The sequence below is a fragment of the Mytilus trossulus genome, chromosome 4 (assembly GCF_036588685.1).
Source record: "Mytilus trossulus isolate FHL-02 chromosome 4, PNRI_Mtr1.1.1.hap1, whole genome shotgun sequence".
In the NCBI taxonomy this organism is placed as follows: Eukaryota; Metazoa; Mollusca; class Bivalvia; order Mytilida; family Mytilidae; genus Mytilus; species Mytilus trossulus.
The window spans coordinates 67,782,873-67,806,842 of NC_086376.1; the positions used below are offsets into that span (position 1 = coordinate 67,782,873).

Genomic DNA, 23,970 nt, shown 5'->3' on the forward strand with positions numbered 1-23,970 from the left:
TACAAATGACCTAATTGAAAGAGAAAAAAATCAATTAACATTCACTATGCCACATTGAGGCACTCACAGAAGAAAGCGTTAACGTACAAAATATTAGATTACATACTACAATCGAGGGGCGAGAGATGCCAGAGGGACATTTAAACTCATAGATGAAAAATAGACTGAAAAAAACATGACTTAAAAAGAAAATGACAAACAGACAAATTATAGTACACCTGAGTCAACATAGAAAACTAAAACTAAGCAACACCCAAAACTGGAGGTGATATCAGCTGATCATTAAAGGTAAGCAGATCCTGATCCACATGTGACAATCGTCATGTTGCTTTATTACAAAGCTGGTAAATAGTTTTATTCGGTACGTCGCATTTGTGAAAAGGGAACAGGATTGTACTTACGACATATCCGATAATCATCTGTGAAAAGGATATTCCGTAACGGTCAACCAACTCATGATAGCGTCCGTAAAATTTACGAATGTATGATTTCTACTTGTATGAAGACATGAGAGAGTGGTTAGGAATAAGCCGAATATCCATGTGCATTGGTCACTGGATGACCAGGTAAATAACCAAATAAATTCAAAACAATTGTATGGGGTAAGTTTTAAAAATTATGAATGAAGATCTTATATTTCTGCTATGAAGGTATATATTTAAAGGGCCACTAGCAACTAGATATGTAAAAAATATAGAATATGATTTTGTTTGGTTTAAGCCTTAATAAAATTGAAATAAAGAAATAATGATACGTTTTTGTTCAGTTCAGTTTTGTCTAAATAAGCAAGGAAATATCGCAAGTGAACTATTCATTTGCAAGTAATCAATTTGACCTCATTGAATCCGTATTCATGTGACCTCAATTTAACCAATTTGCTAGAGATTGGTTACGCATGCATATTTCGTGTTCAGCCATTTCAAGGAAAAGAATGTCAAATTTGAAGGTGAAACAAATGTGAACCATTATGTTGGTCTATTCAGTCCACAAAAAAATCATTCTTATACACAGTCTATGGAAGAAGCGTATCGATAAAAACTTTTCTTATATCAATGAGCGATATTGTCTAATATCAATTGTAAATATGCAGACATTCCATGCGGAAAATGTTGTTTTCGGCAATCAAATATTAAGAAAATACTAACTTTAAAACTTATTGTTCAAATATAAACAACAATTCAGTCTAAATATACATTCAGAAGTTAGTTAGAAGCTAAAGTTTATGTCCGAGTAAAATTTGAAGTGCTGTGTTTTTCTTATATACATAAATAAACAATGCGATACTTTTAAAATATCTATGCGATACTTTTAAAATATCAATGCGATACTTTTAAAATATCATAGCGGTGTTTTTGTAATATCGATATTAGTAATTATTAGTATTAATATTTGACTGCTGTATCCCTATTTTTTACAATTTTACCTACTAGTATTATGTTTGTTTTGTTCATGCATCGTTGTAAATATGACAGAACTTGATGATACTGTCATACACGTGACAGGTTTAGCGCATTATAACCAGGTTCAATCCACCATTTTCAAAATTTGAAAATGCCAGTACTTACTTACTTACTCATCGGCCCATTACGCCCATTGGCGTGTGGGGCAGCAACGAAGTTTCTCCACATCTGTCTGTTTTGTGCCATCTTCTTCAAGCTCCCCCAAGTATGTTAGAAATTTGCCATCTCAGACTCAACTGTGCGCCGCCATGTTATTTTAGGTCGTCCTCTGCGTCTCTTTCTCTCTGGGGTTCAGAACATTGCTGTGTTTGTCAGTTCTTCAGGGTTCTTACATAAAACATGGCCAATCCATCTCCATATTCTCCTGCTAATGAGTATGCTGATCTCTTCCTCTTTGCATTTAATGAGGAGGTCCTGGTTGGTGATTTTTTGTGGCCAAAATATCCTTAGGATTCTCCTCAGACTCTTGGTATGGAATGTAGAGAGCTTTTGTTGGTCTGCCTCAGTCATTCGCCAGCATTCAGAACCATACAACAGGATGGGTAGTATACAACTGTGGTATTGTTTTAGCTTTGTCCGGATGGTGTATTGACCGGATTTCCATACAGGTTATTAAATGCAGCTCTAGCTTTTTACAGTCTTTGTTTGATGTCAGTGCTGGCTCCACCATCTGTTCTTACAGTACTTCCTAGGTAACTGTAAGTGAAGGTATCGGTCTGTTGTAATGGTTTCCCGTTTATTATAATTGGTGCTGGGTTGTTAGTGTTTAAATCATTACTTCAGTTTTCTTCAGTACCGATGGGGTTTAATTAACAATGTCGTAATCAAATAGCTAAGTATCAAAATCATTGTTCACATATATATATAACATTTAGCAAATTTAGAATGAACGCATCGCAATAATACATATTAGATATGCTCTCAACGCATGCATGGAAGACTTTCTTGATTGAAAACAATGAAACTAACTTTTGACAAAGATGAATCATACTGTCCTCGTTCAGATTGATTCGACAAAATTTGGCCTGTGCATTTTTGAATCTCCTTTTTTTTATACAAATTAGTCTGTTGGTTTTCCTGTTTGAGTGGTTTAAAACAAGTAATTTTTTGGTTCCTATAATTAAAGCGTGGTGTTCGCTGAGAGTCAAGGCTCCGTGTTTAAGGCCCTAATTTGATCTATAATGGTTTACTTAAAACAAACTATTACTTTGATGGAAAGTTCTGTTATTCGAACTCATGCATCATCTTCTTAATATATCTATAAATTTTATATCAGATAAACCCCTTATAAATAACTGCTTTCCTGTCCTTCAAAACGTCATTTGGGTGCTGAATCTTTTGTTAAGTGCAATATGAACAAACACACTTCTAAAGCTTTAAAGGTACGACAGTTTTGGTGGTACAAGAACGATTACGTCAATAAACATACCAAATAAACAGCACTGAACCATCTAAATGTATAAATATAGAAAAAAAATATACACATTTCTAACGTCAACAGTCATTTACATCTTATTCATTTGTTTTCTAAACATTTTTTTTTAGTATTCATTGAAGAAATGAATTTATAACAAGCGATACGGATTGTTATTTATACGATCGATTACTAGTCAAAGACGCAAGTCAAATCTCTGTGGTAACAAAGCAACGGAATGCCCTCATGGTCATCACGATGTGAAAGAGCGTTCAGGCGGCGAGCTTATTATGTTCATTGCGATATCGATTTACCAACGGGAAAAGTCTTCGATATGAAAAAGAACTGTTTTCCTTCTCAATATTTTTTCTATATTAATAATAAATACATTTTCTGTTTGACAAGATTTTTGGTTTTCATTGTATCTGAAGTTGTTCAATTTATAGTCTGAGGCTACTCAGTTGGTATCTTCAAAGTTCGGGACATCAGCATTTGTACATTTTAATTTGTTTGGAATATTTATTTTACCATTTGAATATTTAGTGTTATTCTGCGCTGTATTGGATTGTACTGTTTGAAAGAATGTTTTTTTGCCAAATAGCTTTACCCTTGTTCGAAATTCCGTAATTCCGAAAATCCGAAATTCCGTTATTTCGAAATTCCGTCATTCTGAAATTCCGTAAGTTCGAAAATCCGTCATTCCGTAACAAACAATTATACGGATTTTTTTTAAAGCCTTCATATATTGGGCTGATTTTTTGTTATGTGAGTTAACCATGATGAGTTACAGATCAAGTTTTATTTTTGTTCTGCTTGGCTAATTCTTGCCGAAATTATGGGCTATGGACTTTGATAAATTGTTGAAAATCTCAGTTATACAGACTTTTTTTCTAAATGCTTTCAGATATTGTACTGATTTTTTTTGTATGTGAGCTAACTATGATGATTTGCAGATGAAATTTAAAATTGTTTTGCTCCGCTAATTTTGGCCAAAATTAAAGGTTAACAACTTCGAAAATTGTTGAAAATCACAGTTATACCGACTCTTTTTCTATACGCCTCTAGATTTTGAGCTGATTTTTGACATGTGAGACTACCATCATGTTTGTGTCCACATTTGTTATTGAAATTGCAGTTTTTTCAACATTTTAAGACGGGACAATTCGTGTTGCTTTGACATATCTAGTTTTTGTCTGTTTCGATATTACCCATGTGGATAGGCTATAGCAGTGTGACCTCAAGGGCAGATCCAGCCGTTTTCAAAAGGGGGTTCTAAACCTAGGATAAGGGGGTGGGGTCCAACCATATGTCCCAATTCGAATGCATTGGTCGGTCACTGGACCTATATTAGTGCTTGCATTTCCTATCATGATTTTCTTGATAGAGGGTTACTGCTCACAAATAAGCTATTAAACCAAGAGTTCCAAATGGTGAAGTTGAAATCATCCCTTCGTAAATTTTACGGACGCCATCACGAGTTGGTTGACCGTTATGGAAACCGTTTCACAAATGATATCGGTATGTTCCTTACGTCGTAACTACAATCCCCTTCCCTTTCATGAATGTGACCTACCGAATTAGACTATATACCGGATTTGTAATCACATAAGCAACACGACGGGTGCCACATGTGGAGCAGGATCTGCCTGCCCTTCCGGAGCACCTGAGAACACCCCCAGTTTTGGTGGGGTTCGTTTTTGGTTATACCACTGTCCCAGGTTAGGGGGAGTGTTGGGATCCCGCTAACATGTTTACCCCGCCACATTATTTATGTATGTGCCTGTCCCAAGTCAGAAGCCTGTAATTCAGTGGTTGTCGTTTGTTTATGTGTTACATATATGTTTTTCGTTCATTTTTAACATAAATGAGGCCGTTAGTTTTTTCGTTTGAATTATTTTACATTGTCTTATCGGGGTCTTTTTTGCTCATTGTTGAAGACCGTACGGTGACCTATAGTTGTTAATGTTTGTGTCATTTTTGTCTTTTGATGATAGTTGTCTCATTGGCAATCATACCATATCTTCTTTTTTATATTCGTGTTGTTTATTCTTTAGTTTTCTATGTTGTGTCATGTGTACTATTGTTTTTCTGTTTGTCTTTTTCATTTTTAGCCTTGGCGTTGTCAGTTTGTTTTAGATTTATGAGTTTGACTGTCCCTTTGGTATCTTTCGTCCGTCTTCTAGAATCTAATAGGTTGGTTGTCTATTTACAACCGCATTTAAATTCCACCATTGCATAATCACTTCACACAGAATAAGTCGGTTACACCATGTGATTGAAAACAATAGACTGAACAGGTTGTTAACACTTTCAAATATCAACAGGGTCAATCAACATTTTTAAAATGATAAGATCGAGTAAGCGTTAATTTTGTTACAGATACGAAATTTTAGTGATATTGATCCTCAAACATTAAGCCGTTCATGAACTAAGTTTGTGAATTGTGTTTGCGGTTCTTTTGACATGTATTGTGATGTGTCATCGTATTAATTTAATATTAGAAAACTATAGCAGTTATATTAGAAAAGTATCGAATTCATAAATTTTTGATATTAAAAAAAATCGCTATGATATAAGACAAACATCGCATTGATATTTTAAAATTTAGCAGTATCTTTGACTTATAGGCGATTTTGACTTATTCAACAATTGAATTCATCTCAATTGCATTCCACATAATTTGCTACATGACAATTTAATTGAATTTGTACATCTACAAATGATAAATCGTGCATTTATGTCTCATTTATTCCACAATTCAATTTTCTCGTTTAAATACACCTTGCTTGGTATAACTTAAAATAATTCATGGAAATTATACAGCAGACGTATGTCTTGTTAAATGTCAGCCTGTTTAAAGAAAAGAATCATTACTTTATACCGAGAAATCTTCGTTCTTTCATAAAAATGTAAACATTCGTCTGAGATTTCCCACAATGCAACTCGTTGATATAAGACAATATCGCTCATTGATATAAGAAAAGTTTTTATCGTATCGCACCTTCCATAGACTGATACAGGTAAAAACGTTAATTAACTTATTTTAACGTATAACATCGAATCAAACAGACCTTAAAAAATCTAATTGCGAGGTTATAATCTATTTATATGTTTGTTTATGTCTATATCGTATCATGTGATCATCCACAGTATTCGGAGGTAATCTCGATAGTTTATAAGGTGGCGTTAACTAAAATACACGCGAAATTCTGATACATATATATTATGGAGTACATTCTTGTTAACTGTAATTTCAGATTTATTAAAATTTGAATATAGGTTTTAGTATATTAAACATATTATAAATTTTGAGAATTTGATTCTAACCGGTGAACATTAATTTGACAGCTTGTGTCGATCTAAAGGTAATAAGGTGATTCGACATTGAGAATTTTACGAACAAGAGTTTGTTCAAATTGATCCAGTAGTCTTTTACCCGAATAGGACATGCATAATTAGTCATATCCCCGGGTTTGTACTTTTATATCTTTATTTTCAATAAACCAAATACATAGGCATAGGAAAGACATGCAATTATGTACAATATGTACAACAAGACAGAACAAACAAAATAGTTGCTAAGACAATATATGAAGTCCATTTTAGCCTGGAGCACATACACCTGTGTTAATAATCTTTATGAATTTACATAATTTAATCAATACTGATTTGTTTTTTGAAGACATAATCTTTTTGTATTTGTCAATATTTGCATTTTTTAAATAATAATGTGACAGACAATGTTTCCTGTTTTCTTCAAAGTATTTACATTCTAATATTTAATGCAATTCATCACCAATATCATTTGTATTACATAGAAGACAAATTCTATTGTTTCTTACTATATTGTTCCATCTAACCTGTTCAATAGGGAGCTTGTGATTTATGGTCCTAAATCTACACAAATCAATAGATAGTTTGTTCCAAAGAATTTCAAAATAATCTTCCTTTCCAAACAAATCTTTAAAAAGTTTGTAATTTAGTGCTTTTGGCGAGTTTTCAAGTAAAGAATGCCAGACTTGTACATACTGATCTTTAAGTCTAAGATTGATGAATGAAACTAACCACTTGCAATTTATAAAAGATTGCATTTCCCATACATTTGGGATACCACATTCGTTCAGAATAGTTTTTATTCTGTTTAACCATGAAAAATTCGCATTGTCATTAATAGACATGTGATAACACAATTTATATAAATTATATGATAGTTTTGTCTCTTTACCAGAGTTTAACTTTCCCCAAAATGAAATCAATCTAGTTTTTATGTCCAAGTCTATAGGATATCTCCCAAGCTCCCCATAAATCATATAAGAGGGTGTAGATGTTTTCAGACTTAATAACAATTTACAAAATTTTAGATGTACCCTTTCAATCATGTCGTTATTGCCAATACCCCATACTTCACAACCGTACAGTAGTATTGGCTTTACCATTTTATCAAATAAATCTAGCTGGCTATATATAGAAAGATTGTGTAGACGACCTAGTCTTTTAACACTTCGTAAAGACCCTTGGTAGCTTTTTCTACATTAAACGATTTTGTTTTATCAAAATTGCCGGTTCTTGTTAGGACTATTCCTAAGTAGTTAAATTCATCAACAATATCCAGTTTTTTGCCATTAAATAAAAATTGAAAATTACATGATGGTCGTCTCCTTGAAAAAAACACGACCTTTGTTTTGTCAACATTAACTTTAAGCTTCCATACATCTGTGTAATCTTGGAAACAATCTAAAAGTTTTTGAAGTTCAGTTTCTGATTCGGCCATCAAAACAGTATCATCAGCGTACAGAATGATAAAAAGTTTTAACAAAATTTCAAGTTTTTCCTCGAGCTCTTTTGACACCGATGTTAGGCCCTCAAGGTTACAGTGTTGCAAAAAAGAATCAAGATCATTTAAAAATAAAGAAAAAGAAAAGGCGATAAATTTTCGCCTTGTCTAACCCCGTTACTACATGGGAAGAAATCAGATAAGGCATTGGTATATGAAATACATGACTTTGTACCTTGATACATATTTACAATTACATTATACATACACCCATTCATATTATTCAAAAGCATTTTGTACCACAGTGCATCTCGCCATATCGTGTCAAAAGCCTTTTTCGAAATCGACAAATGCACAAAATAGTTTGTTTTTTTTAACTTATAAATTTCGAACAATGTATGAATCACAAATAAATTATCGGTTGTTGAATAACCCTTTCTAAAACCACACTGGTTTTCGTTTAAAATCATGAATTCTTCAGAGAAAATATTTAGTCGCTCGCATAAAATTGCGGTAAAAAGTTTCCCCATACAACTCAAAATGGTAATTGGTCTAAAAATGTTGGGGTCCAACTTGCTACCTTTATTTCTATAAACAGGCTTAATGTTACCAATTAGTCAACTGTCTGGTATAATACCAGTGCGAAATATAACGTTAAATAATTTTTTGAATAATTCAATGAATAAACTAACTGTAGACTTGATATATTCGTTTATTATACGGTCATTCACAAATGCTTTGTCATTTTTCAGGTTTTTGATGCCCATAAGAATTTCGTCTTTAGAAATTCCTCTATTTAAATTTTCATTAAGCCTATCATTCGGGTTTAGAGTTGGAATATTTGTATAACCTCAATTTCTGGGGCGGCGTTCAGATTTTTGAAAAAATCGAATAATTTGTTGATAGGGATATCAGGTACTTACATAAACAATAGCTTCCGCTTATTGAGCTAAATCTCCTTATCTTTCCGGCACACCTAGCTGAGATCAACTTAGTTTTGGGTGGGGTTAGTGTTGCTTATAGTCTTTGTAGTTATATTGTGTTTTGTGTACAGTTGTTTGTTTGTCTTTTTCTTTTTTTAGAAATGGTGTTGGTTTTTTTATTTTCGACTTATGAATTTTAATGTCCCTTTGGTGATTTGCGTCTTTTTTCAAAACATTTGCTGAAATGGTACAACAAAAAAGAAATTCAAAGCATTCAAAGTATATTGGGTTTTTTTTGTAAGCATATTTATGCTTAGTGACTGTATCAAGTACATATGTACATTGGACGACGTTTCAGTTATTTTCAAGGCGATATATACCATCCAATTGAAAATGTGATGTATTGAACTTACTGTTCATACTATTGTCGACAAGCTTTGTCTTATTATAACAGTTATCTAAAGTACCAGGATTAAAATTTAGTACGCCAGACGCGCGTTTCGTCTACATAAGACTCACCAGTGACGCTCACATAAAAATATTTATAAAGCCAAACAAGTACAAAGTTGAAGAGCATTTAGGATCCAAAATTCTGAAAATGTGTGCCAAATACGACTAAGGTGATCACATTATTGATATTCATACTCTAGTGTTGACTACTGGGCTGGTGAAACCAACGGGGAAGAAACGTCCACCATCAGTGACGCCGACCCAGCTAGTGGTGTTAACAGTTATTAAAGGTACCAGGATTATACTTTAGTGTGCCAGCGTATAAATGTCGCAACATATTTGATGTTCAGTATATCAACCTAAATTAATACACATATTGTAGAAGGTCAACAATTGGATATATATACTGATAATGTCAAATAGTTTTTTTTAACTTCCTTGTGGTAGAAGCAGGTAAATACATTCTTTACAGTTATACTTATACTGTTGTTTCTCTATATTCATTGTTTGTATTCTAGTTATTTGGGATACTCGCCCAAAAAATGTGGACTTTTTTCAGTTCATAAAAACCATTCACAGCCTGTAAACAATTATATTGCATGCTTTTACGTTACAAACAAAGACATGTGTGAAATTTCTCGACATCGTGAGACATACTCATCAAAAATCATCAAAAGGACATTAAGAGCTACGTTTTCGCAGCTAGATATAATCAAGTGCTATAGTGAGGGAATAAAACATTATTAAAATCAAATCTGAAAACTCTGTAACTCAGATATCGGTTTTACAGAATACTTCATAAATACCACTATTTGGCAATGATAACAATACAGAGAAAACTGGTAATGACAAAAAGGAAAAAAATATATCTATCGATGATGATTTTATTACCGGTATTTCTGCGCAAGTGTCCTGGATAAAGCAGGTTTATTTGCATTATCTGATAAAGTTTTTGCCACTAATTTATGTGCTGAAATTTCTTGAAAGCTCTTTCTTCCCCTTGACCGGTCTAAATAATCCAAGAATTCCATGGATATTGCTTGATAGTTTTTGTTATTTTGTTCCAAATATAAAAAAAAGATGTGGTATGATTGCCAATGAGACAACTGTCCACAAAATGACACACAAAGCATCTTTCAGTTAATTAGATTTTCTGTAGTTTCTTTGGAATCTTCTTAAGATTATGTTCATCAATTGTTAACTGATTCTTCTTAAATCTTTGGTGAAGCCATAAAAATTTGATCATATTGTTATTTGATCCGTTCGATCATCTGCCGTATACAAGTGTTTTGTAATAGTTCCTGTTCCGTACCTATGTTTAGGGCCCATTTATCGTTCTGATTTTCTTGATCCATAGTGACCGTTGTAGTAATGTTTAACGCGAAGTCGATAGTTGCTTTAATCTTTAAAGACGAAAAACATAATTTTTCCAAGAAGTAAAACATCTGTGGGGGATATAAATTTGCAGAGAAAATTTGTCCATGAAAATAAGTTACATGATTCTGACTTTTTTTGTAAAGATCATCTTTTCCACGATTACTTATTCAAGGGAAGTAATTTTACCTTCACTTTCAGAAAACTACTAAAAGAGAGAGAACTCTAACATAAAAATGGTTCCATTACAGTCCTACTATTAGGCAGAAGTATAGATAAACAGGAGAACGTCCTTTACATATTTCTTTCTTTTTAAAAATACATAAGTTTGGTCTACGGTGGATAGTTGTTTCATGGGATACATATTAGGTGTCTTTATTTTTTTACAAGCATATATTCGTTTGACCTCTGGTGGATGGCTGTTTCATTGGCAACATATTATTCTTTTTTTATATAGAGTTGGGTTTTTTCTGTTTGAAAACATAGGTTCGGGAGGTGTCTGGTGAATAATTGTCTCATTTAACAACAAATTGGTCATTTTTTTGTGTACCGGTTCTTCCCAGTTGAGTATAATAAACTAGTTCGTTCGATCAAAATGCGAATTAAGCAACGCTTGTGTGTCATTTAACCAAGCACACTCAAGTGTGTGTGTGTTAGAAAAAGTGATATATGCATTACTCATTCAACTTCACACTACATTCGATTCTCATAGTATTGATAAAGAACAAAATTCATAATTGAACTGTTTTAAGTTTTAATGTTGCATTACATACGATATTCAGTATATCACATTAATTCATTTATCTGAGAAGGTCAGTGATTGGGTAAAAAATACTGATCATATATATGGTTCTTTTAACTTCCTTGTGGTAGAAGCAGGTAAATACCTGGTTATGGCAGCTATACAATTGTTTTTTTTTCTGGACTCGTAGGTTTACACTGATTCAAGACACTATGAGAAATACAAGTGTATCTTTTTAAATTCAGTAACACGGTCTGCAACCAATTGATATCACGCATACAGCCTATACCAAGCATACATAAACAGTTGTACAGGTAAGGATTTATCAAAATCGCCAAACACCCTCGTTTGTTTTCTTAACAATTTTGTTTTTGGTTACAACATATTCCATACTGTAGTGGTATATATACAGATTCGCTAAGATGGGATATACAACTGCAGTTGTAATCATAATCAAATATACTCGTAAACGAAAGAAACAATGTACAGCATTTGAAAACGTAACATCCGATTAAATATTCCAATCTTCTGGTCTTTCCTAGAATTTCATATTAAAAAAACCCTCAATTTCTACTTTAAATTCAAAATGTATGTACAAAAGCAATGTTTAAGGTTAAAAATAAATGGTTAGCCAGAATACAAATTTTACTTTAAAACACACACACACACAATAAAGGGTTAAACATATTTTGTGATTTGTGTACTTCTTCGTTCAAGATAGATCGCTTTTAACCAATCATATTCCTAGAAGTGTTTATGAGGTCAGATTAACTGTTATCTCACCTCCTCCGAACTCGGAGGAAGGCATATTTGGTCCAAGGACAGTTATCGTCCTACGAATATAGTCCTCACTGTGAACAGTGTATTACTTGCATTTTGTTGTTGTTACACTTTCTCAATTTTTTTCTTGATATTAAATGCATGACATATTAAGTTAGGGTATGAAATTACATGTTAAAAAAGTTTGGATGCTAGACATGTATGTTAAGTAGTGATTTGGTCCAGTTAAAAAAAAAGTGAAAATTTATTACGCCTGAATCTATCAAACTGAATTTTAGACCCCCTTAACATTTTGAGTTACAGGTGCTATTTTACAGAATTGTCAATATTTTGAGTTATGGGTGCTATTTTTTTTATTTTAATTTAGTGTCTTAAAGAAAAGCACTACGAAATAGCTGTGTTCTCGGGCCATTTATTTCAAACAAGAATAATTTCAAAAATCATTTTTCCTAAACTATGCAGGTTTAATATTTCCAAAGGAAAAAGCATTTAATCGAAGTACTCGAGACAATGAAGAAATTAATATATAAAAAAATATTGCTTTATAGCACTTCACGAATGACCTACTAGTTTACACTTACCGTAAATAAACTCATCATAGATACCAGGAGTAAATTTTGTATATACGCCAGACGCGCGTTTGATCTAAAAAAAGACTCATCAGTGACTCTCGAAACCAAAAAAGTTAAAAAGGCCAAATAAAGTACGAAGTTGATGAGCATTGAGGACCAAATTTCATAAAAGATTTGCCAAATACAGCTTAGGTAATCTATGCCTGAGGTAGAACAGCCTTAGTATTTCAAAAACTCAAATCTTTGTAAACTGTTAAATTTATGTTTAATTGTTTTTGTTTTTGTACAGAATATGGAATCATTAAATAGTACATTATGTGGTGTATGTGAATCCCAACATGTGACGACAGACGCCACCTTCTGGTGTCCTGAATGTGATGAAGGTTTGTGTTCGACATGCCTTAAGTATCACAATGCTTCCAAATCGTTGAGAGATCATGAGGTCATCCCTGTTGATAACTACAGACAGCTACCGTCATTTGTAGCCAGCGTACACCAATATTGTTCCGACCACGACAAGAAATACCAGCTTTACTGTTTACTTCACGAAAGTCCATGTTGCCTTCTTTGTGTTTCAACCACCCACAAAAAATGTGACTTAACGGCACTCGATGAAGTTGTTAAAACTTCCAAAACGTCCGCATTATTTGACAATTTGGAACAAAATCTGGAAGATTTAAAGAAAAATCTAAAAAGAATAACAGATGATCGAGAAAAGAATTTATCAAAAGTACAACATAGTAGAGAGAAAATACAGTCTGAAATAAAGACAATGCGCGACAAAATTAATAAACATCTCGATAGAATCGAGCAAAAAATACTACAGGATTTTGGGGATGTAGAAAAGGGAGTTAACTCAGAGCTACGATGTATTCAAACAAAACTTCTCGATCATACCAAAACCGTAAAAGAGCTACAGACCAATGTTTCTGTAATTAAGAAATATGCATCTGAATTACAGACTTTTGTTGGAATGAAGAGAATTGAGAAGGATATAGACCATGAAGAAAAGTTCGTGGTGTCCTTGTTAGAAGATGGTAGTCTACAACAAGTTGATATCGAATTTAAAGAGAATCGCAAAATGTGCGACTTGTTATCCATAGCAGAATATGGAAAAATATCCCGGATTGCTAGTTCTCCTACAGTTGCCATAAAGCTTGAGAAAAATAAACAAGCCCAATTCTTGGTCGCACCTTCTTTCGAAAAGAAAACAATTAATGATATTCATCTGTCTTCGCATAGGAAACTTAAAATACCAGACCTTAATCTTAATAGTCCAAGTATGTTTACAGGATGTACAATCACTCCTTCAGGTAAGATAGTTCTTGTGGACTGGAATTTTAACAATGTGTTTATTCTCAGCAAGAACGAGTCATTAGAATGTAAAATAAATGTATCAAGTCAGCCTATAGATGTCACTTGTATTGATGACAAAATTATAGCAATTACCCATAACCATCCAGATGGTCCTTTAAAAATTGAAACAATAAACATATGTTCTAAGAAAAAAGAGAAAGACATTGATATTTCAGGTTGTTGTTATGGAATAACAAATATTCATGGAAGGATAATATATTGTTCTTTAAGCAAAGGTATTCAGGCAGTACATTTTTCTGGTAATGATCATTCCACTATAGTTGAGCAACCAATGATGTTTGAATGGAAATATGTTACAGCGTCTGAAGATAAACTTTATCATACCAATCGTATAACTGACATAGTCACGTGTTACAACACCACAGGAGAGAAAGTGTGGGAATACAACGATAAATCATTTCTGAAGAACATTCGTGGTGTTACTACTGACAACGACGCCAATGTTTACGTTGCATCCTTTGGCAATCACAGTATCGTCGTTATATCAGCAGATGGAAAACATGCTAGACGTCTCATTCGAGGAGAGGATGGTTTATCTCAGCCGTGTGGTATTTACCTTGACAAAACCAGAAACAATCTGCTGATATCGTGTAATAATGGAGACGTTCATATGTATAAGGTGTCATGAAAAACCTTTCACTTTTTTAACATTAATTTGTACTTCCATGTCTGTTTGCTAGATCTTGTATTTTATTTGTTTTAATGATTTTGTATATGTTATATTGTGAAAAATTTCCATTTTAGAATTTTAAGATCTTCATATTTGATTTTTATCCTATATAATTTACAGGATTTTGCTCATCAATTTTCGATTGCTTATGCTCCTAAGTGCTTGTTTAGATTTTCAAATATTTTTGCTTGAAGTAGTGACACAGAACTTTTTTTAAATACGCATTGCTTCATCAAATATGCTACATATCTGTTATCTGCTCATTGGTCGGGTTGTTGTCTCATTGAAACATCCCCATTTTCCATTCTCAATTTTCCATTAATCAATATATTTATTACTTCCACTTGTTCAATATTTCTGATGGTGTATTGTTAGTCACATACAGTAACTTCAACCAAGCTACTCAAGTTGCTTTGGTGCTTTTATAAAAATACAATTTAGTTTATATATTTTTATAAAATCAAGATAGACCTTGAAAATTCTTTTGAATTTAAGAATACTATCTTTTATATGTAGATCCAATACATTGGTATGTAACCTGGTAGGCTTTTAACATTTCCTTTTTCTTTTTTTAAGTTTTCAGATATTTTGGAATTTAATATAAATAAATCCGTCCGTCCGAAACACATCAATATCAAAAATTGATTGTAGCTTTAAACTTGATAAGATAATTTAACTATGACACGAATGAACCAAACCATGACACAGATATTTCAGTAATTTTGAATTGATTGCAAAAGTAGGTATTTTTCAAAATAATTAACCGCAGTGTTATATCACGAAGAATAGACTGTAAGAAAATAACTTTTTTTATGCACGATAAAGCAATTAGCAAGTTATAAATTTTGACATACGCAAGCTTTTTTCTGTGTTGAATCATTAACCATATGATACAACTTATGATGTATTAACATATTTACTTTATACAAAGGTACTTACCAGCTTGAATTAATGATCAGAAGTTCCTTTTACAAAATATCCCAAAGTTTACATTTTTGCATTGATTGTCATAAAAGAAGACATAACACCGTCATGTCAAACTTATCCAAACTATGACAAAATCCCTGTACCAAACGCTCCTCGATATGACGACCTCTCCTCCCGTGAGACTTCTAGGGTCAACTATAAATAACTTATTTCCATATAATATAATAACTCTAAAATGCACAGATTAAAAAAAAACTGTAAAGAATAAAAAAAAAAAAAAAAAGACGTATAATACAAAACACTTGCATCAACACTAACTAAACTCTTCAAATAATCCAAATATTGATGACATAAACAAAATACCGAGATTAAAAAGGAAATGATCATCCTTCATTGACACTCTGCCCAGCTTTGCGAAGAGTTTGTATTACCCTTACGTTACTTTTGACATTGATCTTCGTTTTTGGTCGCTCGTTTGTTGTTCTCTAATTATTTGTTGTCTGATTTCACTTAAGTATGGTGTGTTTGTAATACCTCAATATCTATGATATGAAGGGGACGAACGACATCAAATGGACATTCAAACATATAAGTTCAAAACGAACAGACGATTTTCATTTGTACACTACTAATTAATATTTATTATGCCACATTGAGGCATTCACATACAGCCCGTAACAGAGTAGTGATCGAATTCGCGTTTCTTTACCGTCAGAATAAGTTAAGTTATCGACAAACTTATTTCAGAAGTGACATAATTTAATTTTTTTCATCGACAAAATATTTCATGTCCAACGTGTAAGTTTTCATTGTTTAAGTCGAAGTTTTTTTAACACAGTAAAACATTTTTATAATCAACCTCTGTCATTGGCATTTTCATTTTAACGGTAAAGTATCAAATACGGGATCTCCTAAATTTCTATCATTTGCTACGAGGAAATCGTTATTCAATGGAACATATGTCTTTGTTCATGACACATATTATGAAATACAAAGGAGTTAAAATGATCAAATACTTCCGAACTGACGGAAACAAAAATACATACATATAAAAAAAGTTTTTACCACGAACAAAATCTTAGATCACATACTACAAAAGATGGGCGAGAGATGCCAGAGGGACATTCAAACTCATAGCTAAAAAATTCAATTAAAAACAAACATGGCTAAAAAAGAAAAAGACAAACAGAAAAATAATAGTACACCAGAGGACAACATAGAATACTAAAAACAAGTAACACACACTCCAACAAAACTTGGGGTGATCTCTGTTAATCATTAAAGGTAAGCAGATTCTGCTCAACATGTGACAATCGTTATGCTGCTGTGTTATTACAAACCCTTCAAATAGTCTAATTTCGGTATGTCACATTTGTGAAAAAGGAACAGAATTGTATTTACGACATAAGGAACATATCCAATATCATCTGTGAAACGGATTTTCCATAACGGGCAACCATTTTAAACGATTGTATGTAGAAAAGGTAAACATATTCTAACTATACACACACATTAATAAAAACATGAGATACTAGTAGTGGTTACGAATATTCTATTTCACAGTATTTAAGACTAATTTGCTGATGCTTTTTAAATAAAATCTGTATAAGGCCTAAAAAAACTAAAAACAAACATGGCTAAAAAGAAAAAGACAAACAGAAAAATTATAGGACACCAGAGGACAACACAGAAACCCAAAGACAAGTAACACGCACTCCAACAAAATTGGGGTGATCTCTGGTGATCATTAAAGGTAAGCAGATTCTGCTCAACATGTGACAATCGTTATGCTGCTGTGTTATTACAAACCCTTCAAATAGTCTAATTTCGGTATGTCACATTTGTGAAAAGGGAACAGAATTGTATTTACGACATAAGGAACATATCCGATATCATCTGTGAAACGGATATTCCATAACGGGCAACCATTTTAAACGATTGTATGTAGAAAAGGTAAACATATTCTAACTATACACACACATAAATAAAAACATGAGATAGTGGTTACGAATATTCTATTTCATAGTATTAAAGACAAATTTGTTGATGCTTTTTAAATAAAATCTGTATTAGGCCTAAAAAACTTATTAATGGCAGAAGATCACTCTGTTATATTTATTGCATACTTCTTTGCTGTTACAACCACCAGCTTTAAGCCGAATATCCACGTGCAGGGGTCACTGGATGATCAAGTAAATTACCCAGTAAATTCATAACAGTTGTATGTGGTAAGTTTTAATTTTTTTTAATTAAAATCTTATATTTCTGCTATGTAGGTATACTTAGGCATTATAATTCTTTAAGGGGCACTGTCAAAAAAATATAGAATTAATTTTGTTTGGTTTAATCATTAATAAAATTGAAATTAAGAAATAGTAATACGTTTTAGCAGGCAGTTTGGTTCTGTTTCGTCAAAACAAGCAAAGAAAAATCGCAGATGTACTTCATTTGCATGTGATTCATTTGACCTCATTGACTCCTTATTCATGTGACCTTCAATTTAACCAATTTGCTAGAGATTGGTTACGCATGCATATTTCGTGTTCATCCATTTAAGGTTTATGTACCCTTCTGTAGCCATTTTTGTACTAATTTTTCAAACCTCAATTGTATCAAAACTACAGATATAATGAATAATAGAGATAGGCCATTTAGTACATATTCCAAGGGGAAACTTGATGCAAAGCATTTTTTTTAAATGTTTCATTGCATTTGATAGAAAAAGAGAACTTTGTGGCAAATAAATCAAGATTTTTATAGAAAATCCACAGCCTTTAATACAGAGATTTTTGTTATAAAATTTGAAACATAAATTACTCACTTGATTTTCTATGATGTGCTAGTGTTTATTTTTTACAAAAAGTTCTAAGCAACCTGTAAATTCCAAAACACCTCGTGCTGAATCACTTAAGTCGAGCGCACCCTAAAAGGTTTACTTGATTTTGGCCATATTTATATTTGTTTTAACCAATAACTACATTTATAAACTTGTTTTAAGGAAATCAATGCTAGCACTGCATGCAATAATTCTATTTCTATCAGTCATCAAATTGCAAAATATGAGAGTACAAGGATAAAGGCTGTGGATTTTCTATAAAAATCTTGATCTATTTGCCACAAAGTCCTCTTTTTCTATTAAATGCAATGGAACAGTAAAAAATAATGCTTTGCATCAAGTTTCCCCTTGGAATATGTACACAATGGTCTATCTCTATTATTCATTATATCTGTAGTTATGATACAATTGAAGTTTAAAAAGTTCGTACACAAATGGCTACAGAAGGGTACATAAACCTTAAAGGAAAAGAATGTCAAATTTGAAAGTGAAAAAAAATGTTAACCATTCTATTGGCTGATACGATACGGTCCACAAAAAATCATTCTTATACCAGTTAAAACGCTAAGAAACTTATTTTAACGTATAACATGAAATCAAACAGACCTTTAAAAACTAAAATTGCGAGGTCACAATCTATTTTAAAAATGTTTGTATATGTCTATATGATAATCGTATCATGTGATCATCGGTAGTATTCGAAGGTAATCTCGATAGTTTATAAGATGGCGTTTACTAAAATACACGCGAAATTCTGATACATATATATGATGGAGTACATTATTATTTGTAATTTCAGATTTATTATAGGTTTTAGTATATTAAAAATATTATAAATTTTGAGCATTGATTCAAACCGGTGAACATCAATTTGACAGCGTGTGCCGATCTAAAGGTATTTAGGTGATTCGACATTGAGAATTTTACGAACAAGAGTTTGTTCAAATTGATCCCGTAGTCTTTTCCCCGAATAGAACATACATAATTATTCTTATCCCCGGGTTTGTGCCTACATAAACAACATATTCCGGTCGTTGAGCTGTATCTCCTTACCCTTTCAGCACACCTGAGATCAACTCAGTTTTTGATGGGGTTAGTGTTGCTTAGTCTTTGTAGTTCAATATTGTGCTTTGTTTACTGTTGTTTGTTTGTCTTTTTTTAGATTTTTGTTTCCATATTTTTCGACTTATGAATTTCAATGTCCTTTTGGTATTTTGCGTCTCTTTTTTAAAACATTTACAGAAATGGTACAACAAAAAAGAAATTCAAAGCATTCAAAATATATTGTTTTTGTTTTGATACGCCTTTTTAAACTGAGTGACTGTATCAAGTATATATACATTGGACGACGTTTCAGTTATATTCAAGACAATATATATCATTCAATAGTCCATTTGAGGGACATTAATTTTTTTTATTTACAATGGAGAACTAGCAGAAAGAGCAAATTTACCTGTGCCTAATGTGAGGTTTTGAAATCTTTTAATTACATTTATTTGTTGTTTAGCTAAATACTTACGACATCAGAAATTATTTTTCCTGAAAAATTAGTAAAACCGGCGATACATCATTTTTAATTCATCATACTTTGCATTGGCAAAAGCCAATATTGTCCGGTATAGAACCAGTCTAAGATTGACAAAGGGAAGTAATTTGTTTAAAAGGTGTGCAATAACAGAATCAAATCGGTAATTGGCAAATGGACTATTGAAAATGTGATATATTGAACTTACTGTTTATACTATTGTCGACAAGCTTTGACAGACAATAAATGTCGCAATGTATTTGATGCTCAGTATATCAACCTAAATACACATATATCGTAGAAGGTCAACAAGTGGATATATACCTAAAATGTCAAATAGTTCATTTAACTACGCAGGTAAATATATTCTTCACAGTTATACCGTTGTTTCTCTATATTATTTTTTTGTATGCCTTTGACCACACAATAAACTGTTTTTGGTAAGGGACTTCTTTCAAGGTAAATTATGTCAAATAAAAAATCATAAATATTTGCTATTTTGCATCATAGGCTCATTGCAGCAGAATCATGTGACAACTACTTTGAATATATTAAATTATGTAAATAAGTCATGAAATCAAGAAAAATATGATTTAGAATAAATAAAATATCAGTCCTTTTTAAAATCTTTCATATTTCTGTCCCTGTAAGTAAAAGACGCACAAGGGAAATTGTCCTTACCTCTTTATGACTACTTATTTTAAATGATAAAATTAACGAGTACCAATATCACTTCACCAGATGTGCATTTCGACATTAGATGTATCTTCAGTAATGTTCGAAGACATTTTAAGTATTTGAAAAAAGAAAAAACACTTCTACAAATTTTAAAGAGCTGATCAAACCAAATAGGACAAATAACCAATGTGTTGCATATAATATTAATTCTTCTCCATTTTTCCTCCTCTTTCAACATATGAACTCGAATTGGATTTGGAAATCGAATGCAAATGAATTACACTTTAATCAGTCGCCCGTTTATGGTGGGTTTTCGTGTTACGCAGTCTTAAGTTTTCCAGGTTATGCTTTGAATACTGCTGTTTGTCTATGTTCCGGACCATATGAGTATTTGGACCATACGCGTATGGTCATGACCATATTGGTATATACTCATATGGTCCGACCATACGCGTATGGTCCGACCGTACGCGTATGGTCGGGTTGATTAACACAATAAGCAATTTTATACTGATGGTCATTACCGATGGTAATTACCGCTTTGTTATTACGAGTAAATGGCAATACGTCAACTTAACAAAGTGAATTCCAAAACCTTCTTTATGAACTGTTACACAAGAAGTCACAGGAAAATAACAAAGTGTATTCATGTTATCTTGTGAATATGGTGTCTTGCAGTCATTTTACGATATTTGAAATCTTGAGATTCTTAAAAACACCGTAGACATATCGGATTGGCCCAAGACCTCGATATCACTGTACGCACCTGCCAAGATGCTAGCTTTTCACTCGCAAAACAAGGTGAAAATGAAAAGGATCGTGCACATCCAAAACTTGAAAGTGTAAATAAGCTATGATACCGTGTGGAAGTAAATGTCGCCCCAAGCCTGCACGCAAGAATGTAATTAGCGATGAAAACTAACTATGGCATCAATTAATATTTATTTTTTACGTAGTCTTAGAATAGACCACTTTCGAGTTCATCCGTCACCGGAAAAAACTCGTCAATTATACGCGCCTTTATCATCGTCATTTGTGCGTTTAGGGGCGTCGTCACTTCCCTTCCAATGTTGAGCGAGTGGTTGGAAAACTATAATTCTATATTGTACGAATTATTCGGCAAATTGAATTCTCAAAATTGACAATCAACACTGCTGTCATTAGTGAATTGTCAGTAAGTACCTACAGAGCAACCATTATTTCTAGTTTATCCTGCACAAAGACGATCACTAAGACGCTTGATGAACGTAAATAGTGTAGGGATACAGGCGAGCCCCTCTATCTGGTAAATGACGTCATAAAGGCGTGTATAATTGACGAGTTTTTGCCGGTGACGGATGAACTCGAAAGTGGTCTTGATATTTTGTCATGTAACCATCATTGTTTTTTATAGATATGTTTTTGTATTATTGAAACGTTTATAATGTTATTTGAAAAAAATACTCATACGGTCCAAATACTCTTATCGGACCACAGATAAATTATCACGTTGTGATTGGTTAAACGCCGTCACGTGGTGACCCCCTATGAGACCGTATGGGGTTAGTAAGATCCATAGGGGGTTCATGACGCGTTAATGGTGACGTCATCTATTAACGTTGTTGTGTTTCTTTGTTTATTTTTCAACAAAATGCAGCAGAAAAAGTCCAGCGTCCGATAAATTCGTTATACGGTTAACTACTGACCCCTTACGGATCCATAGAGGGTGAATAAAATTCATAGGCCCGTTAATAACCAAACGAGTATTATACTTATATGGTCCGACCATACGCGACCATACGCGTATGGTCGGACCATATGAGTATACGCATATGGTCATGACCATACGCGTATGGTCCAAATACTTATATGGTCCGGCACATCTACAAGGGTTATTTTCAATCTTGTTTTGTCATTTCGTTGTGATTTTTTTTTTACTTCGGAGTTTGAATGTCACTTCGGTTTTTCAACTCTTTCTTTTATGAACTATACTCGGTGTGTCGTTTTGATTTTGATTTTTTTTGTCTTTGTTACATATCAAAAAGATAGCGAGAACAAATTTACTTTTAATACAGTTAATGGATGATAACCAAGAGAACACAACGAGAAGGATTAGGGTAACTTAATCTCGGGGTGCAAAATCCACACCAAGTTATCAGGTTATATCGTAATATAAATCAAGTGCTATAGTGAGGGTGAAAAACATTTTTAAAATCAAGACTGAAACTCTGTAACTCAGATATCAATATTACAGAATACTACATTAATACAACTATTTGGCAATGATAACAATACAGAGAAAACTGTTAATGACAAAAAGGAAAAAATATATGTATCGATGATGATTTTATTACCGGTATTTCTGCGCAATTGTCCTGGATAAAGCAGGTTTATTTGATTAATAGGTTCAGGCATTTGAAGGACAAACACGAGACAATGTTCACTGAAAGTTCTTATTAAAAGAAATAAAAGTATCGTTGTTATATCAGCAGATGGAAAACACGCAAAACGTCTTGTGGGAAAATATGATCATCGTTGACATCAACCGCGCGGTATTTAACTTGACAAAGTCAAGAACAAGCTGCTTATATGCTGTTATAATGGAGACGTTCATATGTATAAGATGTCATGAGATAACTTAATGCATACACTTCAGAGTTTTCAGCATTAATGTTGTACTGTCGTGTCTTCTTTAATACTAGTTGTTAATTCCATAATTATATATATACCAAAAGCCTTTATTGATAATACAAATTTGAGAAATTCTTTTTAGAATTTAAAATTATTTTAGTCATGTTTTACATTATAACCAGTAAGATAATCAACTTTAGTCTTCTGAAGACGTTTAACGTCACACACGCTGTTCCAACAACCCCTATGATTTAAAACAGAATCTTCGAATGTTAATTGAGAAAGTAAAATGCTCCTTTTTCATAAATAGTGTTGCAAGTATTGTTGCGGCATTCAGATTAGCATTGTTGTTAAGGTCTATAGTTGCATCATGCCTAGTTTCATTATTACTCTGACATATGACAAGAGAATGGTTGAAGATTCTTTTTAAAAATAAATACGTTTGGTCTACGGTGGAAAGGTGTCTCATGAACACATATTAATTTTATTTCTATACAAAGGTGTCTTTATTCATTTACAAGCATATATTAATTTGACCGCTGGTGAATAGCTGTTTCATTGGTAACATATTACTCTTTTTAGCCACAAATTAGTCATTTTTTTGTACAGAGTCTCTTCCCCATTGAAGTTCGTTCGATCCAAATGCGAATTAAGCAACCGTCTTGTGCGTCATTCAGCCAAGCACACTGCGTGTTAAAAAGGGAGATATATGCATTACTGATTTAATTTTACATTACATTCGATTCTCATAGTATTGATAAAAAATTCATCTACTGTTTTATGTTTTAATGTTGCATTACATACGATATTCAGTATAAAACATTAATTCATTTATCTAAGAAGGTCAGTGATTGGGTA

At 32.7% G+C, this 23,970-nt stretch overlaps 1 protein-coding gene across 1 annotated transcript; it reads left to right on the plus strand.

The window, feature by feature from the left end:
• The first annotated feature begins 1,799 nt into the window (after positions 1–1,799).
• Positions 1,800–14,494, plus strand: LOC134716768 (uncharacterized). Its single transcript, XM_063579775.1, has 2 exons — positions 1,800–1,877; positions 12,779–14,494. The coding sequence occupies exons 1-2, from the start codon at positions 1,800–1,802 to the stop codon at positions 14,492–14,494; spliced, it is 1,794 nt and encodes a 597-aa protein (XP_063435845.1).
• Positions 14,495–23,970: the final 9,476 nt, after the last annotated feature.

Bases quoted from the DNA above. Each gene is read 5' to 3' on its own strand.
- LOC134716768 (XM_063579775.1), top strand. From the start codon at position 1,800: ATGGCCAATCCATCTCCATATTCTCCTGCTAATGAGTATGCTGATCTC. The intron at 1,878-12,778 runs GTTGGTGATTTT...GTTTTTGTACAG, and splicing joins CATTTAATGAGGAGGTCCTG to AATATGGAATCATTAAATAG.